An 8636-nucleotide genomic window follows, 5' to 3' on the forward strand; every position below is an offset into this window, starting at 1 on the left:
TGCTGAACAGGTCTGAGCAGATTACAGTACTGTTGAGAGGGGTCTTACCCTGGAGCACCCTTCGCCGTGTGGGTTGTACAGCCCCTTGAAGCAGAGTAGAGATTTTCAGTGTTGGCCTCCACAAATAAAAACTGGTTTGACAGTTTCCAGGCTGGTGTTTGATGATCAAGGGATTAGTGAGACAAAGTCAGAGCAAGGCGGAAGTATAGTATTTTTTTATTTAACCTTTATTTCACCAGAAAAAAAAAACTCCCATCAACCTTTGCAAGGGAGCCCGTGGTAACAACAGCATTAAAAAGTTACTGTCATAAGAAAAGCTGTTTCATCTCTTTTGGAGTAACAGCTAGTCAAAGTAGGACGTGTTCTGGCAGCTGGTACGTGTTGACATAGTCGATAATGTTGCTTACAAATCTTGAACTGGAACAAAAACCTTCTATTCTTTCAAGGGTTGAAAGTACACTCCTCATTAGCCGCTGCTGTTCACTGCATGTTGCTACAGGAAATTCTTACAAATCTTACAAATATCAGAAATGTGTTTAAGGTACAGGATACTCAGTTAGGTTAAAATGTGAGTTTTGTACCAATACGCTTCACACAAATAGATAAAAGAAGCAACAATCTCACAACACGTGCAGCATTTAGGGAAAACACTGCAAATACACAAATAGGAATAGACTACAATGAAAATGTTTCCAGGGGACGCTAAAAAGTGACGGTCATTGCTGGCACATGCTTGTTTTGTTTGTTTTTGTATTATTATTCATATTTATATTATTACTGTTATTTTTATTTAGTGATGATGTGGTAAATAGTGATATGTATCACTATTAGTTATTGATGTGCTAATAATATTTTGCCTGTTTGCAGGTGTTGTCCAGGGGGCTGAGCTCTCAGGGCCACTGTACCATTAGGACACACCTTTACAAAATGTTAAGTCAAGATCCAAAGAACAAAATGAGTCACTCTGTGCTGATGTGAGACGTCTCAACTCAGTAAAAGAAAACTTGTTGATTTGGGTGTTTTTGTTTTCAAAGATTGTACTTTAGAACATTGTTAATATAAGTATAAAACTGTATGAAATATCAACCCCCCAGCTTCATTTGAAGCACACGAAGCCTGAAAATACTGTTCTCATTTTTGTCTCCAATGATTATTAGAACTAATATTCAACGATTCCACTGAAAATCCTCTTTCTTCTACACAGTTTTTATTCTGATCAGCTGCTGCTTCTGTAACAACTTCACTCATTTGATCATATGAAAAAGTTTGGACATGAAACTATGTGAAACTACTCTGCTAACAAAAACAGCTCCACCTTAACAATCCATTAATGGAACACTGAGGGCTACAATCAGTTAAAGGACAAAAAGTGGAGGTTTCCTCTGTGGGCTTGGTGCAGAAACCTTTCTCTAAATAAAAAGACCAGACCCCACTGGCCATTCATTAGAACTTCTGAGTTGCCAGGTTGTGGAAAATCCTCCCCCAGAATGACTAGTATAAAATGCAAATCAATAAGTCAAGTCACATTTTTGTATAGGGCCCAGTATCATAAATTTACCCGAAGGAGTTTTGCAATGTCTACTGCATATGACACCTTTTGTCCTTAGACCCTCGAACTGGATCAGGAACACCCCCCTTAAAGGCTTTCAAGGGGGGTATAAAGGAAGAGCAACAGAGGAGAGTCAGGAAGAGCATCCGGTGTAAAACACGTGCCAAATGTCAACATGCAAGTCGTCAGTGTGACGATTTGATGTGGCGACCCCTAAACAGGAAAAGCCGAAAGAGACTTTCTTAACAGAGGAGGGGCTCCTCTTCAGGACGGACAGGAAGCAGATGTTGTGTATAGAATAGAGAAAGTGAGTAAATGTTTATCTGATATGATTGAAAATGTGAATAATAATAATTTGTTTTTTTTTTATTGTTCAGAATTTGGACCTTGAGTCTGCAATAAAGTTCCTATCTAATCATTTTTATAAATGGATTTTTGGTGCATATGCGAAGCAGCTGTTTTTCAAAAGTCGTCCGTTTAATCTCCCTGATGAGTCTGAGATAACAAAAACAAGGTTTTCCACAACCTGGCGACCCAAAGGCTGTTCTGGATGATGTGCAGAGCATTCGTGAATGACTTATTAAGGTTCATTACAGCTTATAAACCCTATAACGGTGTCTCATCAGTGAACTGAGCAGAAACGGATTTGCCACAGATGAAGGGACACAGGACTGCGTGCACACTAGCAGAGACCTTTATTAGAACCTGTAGGCACTGTGGATCATGTCCTGGGCAGGTCTACTCTTTGGTCAGAGTCTTTAACGTCCTCCTGCTCTCATCAGGTCTTCCAGAAGTTCGGGTTCTGGGCCATCCGCCTCTGGAAGTTGTCATACCACTTGAGGATGCAGCTGGAGGGGATGAAGGTCTCTGTGGGGTTTGGCGTCATCTGCGCCTGCGACACCGCGAAGGAGGCGGCGAAGTTGTACAGACTGTCCAGCATCTTCTGGGTGAATTGCAGGAACGAGTCCACAGTGGACACGGCGGCGCTGGACACCGGAATCTGCTGGGCCAGCTGCTCCAGAGCTTCCACCGACACACCGACCTGGGCCACGGGGTGGGACGAGGAAGGGGCCATCATGCCGAAAGGGTGCGCGCCACCCTCTCCGGTCTTCAGCCCAGAGATCTTGAAGATGGCGCTGGGCTTGTCGTTGGTGATGAAGCCGAGCAGCTGCCACACCGGGCCGCCGCTCACCGGGTCCGGGAAGGAGAAGTAGACGGCGCCGCCCATGCCGACGGGGAACGGCACCGTGCCCAGCATGAACACCACCACATGGTTGACGCTCTCGTAGTCCGGCAGGTTGAACACGAACTTGTCCGAAGCGATCTGCACCGCGTCCGTCTGCACCAACCTTCCGGCGACCAAACACCCGAACATCCCCGCAGGCAGCTAGCTAGCCGTTAGCCTCTATGTTATCCAGCTCTGTACTGTGAACAGCGTTAGCTTTAGCCTAGCCTGCTAGCTAGTTTATGTTAGTGTAGTATCCCCGACCCGCGGAACTTGAAAAAAATGTTGAAAAACGGAGCACTGGGCCTGCTGATGCTGGTGGTGAACATGGAAACCGCACAAGGGGCTCGCAGAAACTTCTAGTACAGCCTGTCATGTTAGTACGCCCCCTGCATCTGCTGCTCGACAATCGACCCAACGGCCTAGACAGCTGTGAGTTGTGTTGTAAACCCTTCACTAACCCTTCACTTAGACTGACAGGCAGATCATTCTCTCTGTGCACTTTTCGACCACGATTAACAGACTCGAGTTTCGACGTCAACTTTCATACAATCTTGATAGAAGATACAACACTTTACTGGTTTGATATGCGTGGCACATAGTAAATGGGTTCTACCTGGAAGACATATTTTAGGGCAACGCTGTACTGTAAAGTTGTGTAGTCGTTCGATAATTCGTTAATGACTTGGTAGAACTACAGATGGAACCAGCCGAGTTTTTATAGGTTCAGCATGAATGACACCGGAAGAGAGACTTTTTGGCGCTACAAATTAAGACAAAAACTGTCGTGAGACAGCTAGTAGTTGTACCAATAAAAAATTATAGAATTCATAATAAAGATATTTTATTTAGTTTTTATGTTGTGCACATTGGGGCCTATTGAGCTGGAGTCAAATTCCATGTATTCTTGAAATACTTGGCAATAAAGTTTATGTTTATGCTTACGACATGGGTAAAGCCTTTTAAAACTAGTGTTTCAAGTAAAAAGGAAATCTCAGGGAAAATTTAAGCAAAACAGGATACACCATCATGCACCATCATATTTATAAGCCAAAATGCCAGAAGTTCACACTTTTCAGCTGCGTCTAATGTGAACACTTGGTGCTTTTCTATATACATTGTTTTTACTGTATAATTTGATCTTGTTTGTATGCTCAACAATGCATTGTTTCAGCAGCTCAGAAAAAAGAAATACCAAAATCTGTCGTAGTCTGATAACTGCATATAGATATTTGAATAAATTGACTTAATGTATGATGATGATTGGTTGAATTTTTAGGTTAGAGTGTAAAATCTTTGCTGTATGAATGCTTTTTTTTACCAACTGAAATGTTATGTACCACCCCTGCTTGGTTTTTGTGTGTGTCTGTATTCTCATTTTCTCCATGGATGCATTATGAGATGATGGACCCCTGAGTCCGCCACCCCCTTACAGGGGAGCCACACATTGAAAAAGCTAGTAGTTCCAGCTAGCTGTAAAAATTGTCCTTCACTGATGGCTAATGGCCATCCATTGCTGTACTACAGACCTGCAAAAGTGACAGTGAGAACACATGTTCCACGTAGAGACAGTCTGTACATGCACGACAAGATACAGTACAGTACAAGTGTTTTCTCTGCTGAAAGGGCGGCAATAGGCCCAAGCATCTAAGTCCCAGGTTTGGCTGCTCTCTCTGTCTAGCATCCCTCGTGGTCATACTGAACATCAGAAGCAAGAGCTGGTCATCCTCCTCCTTTCCCTCTTCCTCGGTATGCCTGACCTCCAATGCCCGTCTGTGATTTTCACTTTCTGTTGGCTTCAGATCAGTTGTTCCAGAGCACAATGGCCAACTTTCAGCTTGGTGTGTCATGTTTACACCTGGATAAATGTGGGTAATACTTGAGCTTACTATTTGCTGAATGAGCATAAAGAGCAGTGAATCATTCATTTCAAAACGTTAGTATGGAGTCTTTGGGGGAAAAGTTATATATATTTATATAATGTAAAATGTGTGAAAAATGTTTATGGTTATGTGAAAAGTTCATATCTTTTGAAAAATGGAAGTGAGGGCATGGATTTCCATGCTGAGGACAGTGATTATAGGGCGTTATCAATTGGAGACAACTAGAGTGTAGGTACTTTGGATGAACCAAACAACCGTGGTGTTTTATTTTGGAAAGCGGTTACAGGATGTGTTCTGTGTCCGTTTCCGCTGACTTGACAGCGTAAGCCGCAGTTCAGCTGTGTGTTTGGACCGGGCACTGTGCGGGTCGGACGTGTGCGGCATCTAAATACATTGAAATAACCTTTCTAGTCGTAGGTTTCTGGGCTGACACGTTCTCGCACGGACGAGCGACTTTTAACCGAACCTAACAGGTAAGTGGTTCCCGTTTATCCCGGTTTGTGTTTAAACTTTTGCTGTTAGCTAACCGGGCTAGCCACCGGGGCTATGTAATGTTGCTCGTCGATTCTTTTAAAAATGAAGAAGAGGCGATTTGTTGCTAAGGACGGATGTTTAGTGCCCTGTTCAGTCTGCACCAGCTAGTCTGGGCCGTGCTGTCCTGATTGTTGATGCGTTTGTGTGTCTTTTATTGTGTGTCTGGTAAACAGGACAGTTGATGGTAACTGAGTGTGTGACGTGCAGCCGAAGCCGTGACTCAGGCTGCAGCGTCTCTGAGGGAGGAGATGATGAAGCTGAGGGTTCATAAGTCCAGAGACCCTGCAGGCCTCCAGTGGGACAGGGAGTTAGTTTGTGTCTGTTCTTTAGCCTGGTACTGGCTTCTGACCTTTTCTTGTCGATCGGCTCATAATAAAATGCTGTTTAGTTAGTACCAGTGCGAAACACGTGACCCTCTGGGACCTGGGATTTACCCTGAACTTTGACCTGAGGCGAACTGAGACATTCAGGTGATCTGACACCTGCACTCAGTGAAGCGCTGAGACCCGCTGCGTGTGTTTTATTGTAGAGAAGGTCTCGAGGTTATCTTCCCACATTTAGCCTGTTTGATATTTGGAAACATTACAGATTTACCCAACGTTTTCAGCAGAGTAGCTGGTGTCACCAGGTCCTGAAAGGTGAAACAGGTCAACAACAATCTAACCTCTGAAAAAACAGTTTTTTAAAAACCTCCACTTATCTAATTTCTCCTCAGGTCACCGGCTTTAGTGCTCAGGGCTTTGTGTTTGGCTGGTAAATGGCACGTATTCAGATCCAGAACCACTGCAATCATTTTAAAGCCATTTGTTAGATCTCCAGTTGGTCTGATGTGAGCATCTTCTGCCTTTCAGGACATCGAGTCACACGACTCTTAGAACTGGTGACATTTCTTAATGTTCCTCCATTTTATAGAACATGTGTTTAGCCTGCACAGCTCTCTTTCATACCAGCAGCTTGTTAAAAGCTGGCACACATGAACACCGCAGTGGGATGTTTGTGCCTTCATTAAATCTTGAAGTGCTCTGCAGTGGGACAGGCGGGTATTTTTAGTCTCCGGGAACAGTTTGTGTTAGCGCCGGAGACCGAGTTGAGCTGTTGAATCATTTATGAGCTGCCCTCTCTGTGAAGAGCTCAGATATTCCAGCAGCGTCTCTTCTCTCCCCTCCTGTTCCTGTTTCTCAGTGGGACGGGCACACTGGATGTCCCTCAGGGCTTTAACTGGTCCGATCTGCTTGTTGTCAGCTCAAGGTTCCAACAGAAAAATGTCTGAACACATGTCTGTTTAACAAATGTTGAGACTCATCAGCACGTGAACTAATAGTTAAGAGTCTGTCGTCGTCTAATCATGTTAATTACACAGCTGGTTGTTTTAATTGTGATTTAGGAACCAGTGAGCAGCAGCCCGACACTAGCACCAACAGAAACCCAGTACTGAAGCATCAGACTAAGGCTTCAGCTCAGACTCAGTAGGCTGAGGCCAAGCACTCGTCCTCCTCGTGTTATCACAAGCAGGAAACAGTTTGTCTTTGATGATTTCTGAAACGGTGGATGTTGATCAAAGATTTGAAAAGGGATTTGTTTGGCCACTGAACTGAACAAATCGGGTCTGAACTGATTCGCTACACTCAGGTGCACAGAGAAGGGAAGAGCGAGGTTGTGTGTTTCCACTGCAGAGTGACTTGATGAGAAGAGCTGGACTGTGAGGCTCAGACCTATGTGGACTGGAGCCAGAAGTACACAGGGGCCCTGAGACAGGCCGGGTTGAGGTGTTGCGCTGTGTTCGGTCCAGGAATTCAACTTTTGGAGGATCCAGACTGATCTGGGCTCAGTGTTAATGGCCACCTCCTGTTTCTCAGGCTGTGTCCTGCCTAACTGGAAATAAACATTATTATTCAAAGGTTTGTGTTATATTTTGAACATCTGGAACTTAACATGCAGCAGACACAAAGCGAGCAGAGTCTGTGTGTAGAAGGTGCAGCCTGGTTAGCTGACAGAGGGGGAGGCGGCCACGCGGATTAGATCGTGTAACATGGATGTGGCTCCCCTTTGTCATGGCTCAGGACCTAGGGTTTCACAGTCACACAGCCTGCATCCAGCTGGGGTTGATTTGAGGCTTGATACTGAATGGCTTCTTTCAGTAAACCTGCACAAATTACACCTGTGCTTTTTTGAAATATCCTTGTACATTGTCCTTCCATTTGTGTCTAATAGGATTTAGGAGGATGGCAGAGAAGCACCGAAGTGTCCGTCCACACTGAGAGGGGAGGAGCAGTGATGGAGGGTGCTCACGGCCTCCTGCTTAACGAGGAGGAGTGCAAGCAGCTGGGTGAACCTCAGAGGGCCGAATTCATCTTCGAATGGCTGAGCCACCTGAAGAAGCTCCTCCTGGCCACCAACAGGGTCAGAGCTGCACATTTATTAATAAACACATTTAATAGCAACTTCCAGTTCCTGCCAGTCACATGATTCTCTATATGAACCAAAGTCCTGGGAGTTATATATGTGTGAATATTTCTTGTCCCCTCAGGCTGATCTCAGGCAGAACCAGCGACGTCTGGCCGACCAGCTTACGGCTGTTCTGTTAGGCTCTCCTGGTCCTCCGACCCGATGCCTGCTGGCCCACTGTTTGGCCCTGCTCTACCGCCTGGGAGACCCTCTACCTTCCAGCCTATTGGTGGAGAGGTGCAATGATATTATTCGCAGCAAAGATGACTCGCCATCTGGTCTCCCGACCCGGTTGTAAGTCTGGCTGTGCTCATGGTGCTGGGGAATGATGGGACAACAGAGCTTTAAGCCTAAAAGACTTAAAAAGGCCACTTCATGTTTTTTGTGTCTGTGAGGGCCACAGAGGCCAGACGAGTAAACTAGTGTTGCTTTCGTCAACAAAAATTATGACAAAATATCGTTGTCAACGAGCTTTTATCACGTTATGAAAAGGAGAGGAGATGCAACGTAAATGCTGGTCATGTGACGATGACTATAATTAAATGTATAATGCAATATTGTTGACAAAAAAAACGAGACTAAATGTGGTTCACAAAATAAAAACTACGCTAAAATGTCTCTTCATTTTCATTGACCAAAACGAGATGAAACGAAATGTTATAACATTATTTCGTCTCGTTCAGTCGCGTTATTATTTTGCAGTATTTCTGTTTCCTGTGTCTCGCTTCAGGGGCCGCATCAGGTCGCACTGCACAGACGCAGGCTACATCACTCCCTTAAGCTCCACTCGCGGCATTATTTAGAAGACGACAACAAACAAAGTTAAGTCTGACACAAAGAAAGGGATCGATGGCCGGCCAGCCGGGGTTTGTCATTGGGAGAAAAAGAAGAAACTACATTTGGAAAAACTTTCATTACATAGAAGTGGAAAAGAAAACAATTTGTTGTGGAAAAAGATGGAGAGAAATGTGGCCACAAAATCACACAAAATGTGTATTGG

At 44.5% G+C, this 8636-nt stretch overlaps 2 protein-coding genes across 2 annotated transcripts in view; one reads left to right on the forward strand and one right to left on the reverse strand.

Moving 5' to 3' along the window:
- Positions 1–857: 857 nt before the first annotated feature.
- hikeshi (heat shock protein nuclear import factor hikeshi) lies at positions 858–3552 on the reverse strand. Its single transcript, XM_020586343.1, has one exon. The coding sequence runs from the start codon at positions 2922–2924 to the stop codon at positions 2328–2330; it is 597 nt and encodes a 198-aa protein (XP_020441999.1). The 5' UTR covers positions 2925–3552; the 3' UTR covers positions 858–2327.
- Positions 3553–4934: 1382 nt separating this feature from the next.
- heatr5a (HEAT repeat containing 5a) overlaps positions 4935–8636 on the forward strand; it is a 33764-nt gene continuing 30062 nt past the window's right edge. The window contains exons 1-3 of the mRNA XM_020586383.1: positions 4935–5130; positions 7403–7591; positions 7719–7930. Coding sequence (XP_020442039.1) covers positions 7466–7591; positions 7719–7930 — 338 coding nt within the window. The 5' untranslated portion in view covers positions 4935–5130; positions 7403–7465. The remainder of the gene's footprint in view (positions 5131–7402; positions 7592–7718; positions 7931–8636) is intronic.

Source organism: Monopterus albus, unplaced genomic scaffold (assembly GCF_001952655.1).
Source record: "Monopterus albus unplaced genomic scaffold, M_albus_1.0 scaffold403.1, whole genome shotgun sequence".
Classification (NCBI taxonomy): Eukaryota; Metazoa; Chordata; class Actinopteri; order Synbranchiformes; family Synbranchidae; genus Monopterus; species Monopterus albus.

What these genes read in the sequence shown, in the direction of transcription:
- hikeshi (XM_020586343.1), bottom strand. Translation starts at nt 2,924, where the DNA reads ATGTTCGGGTGTTTGGTCGCCGGAAGGTTGGTGCAGACGGACGCGGTG.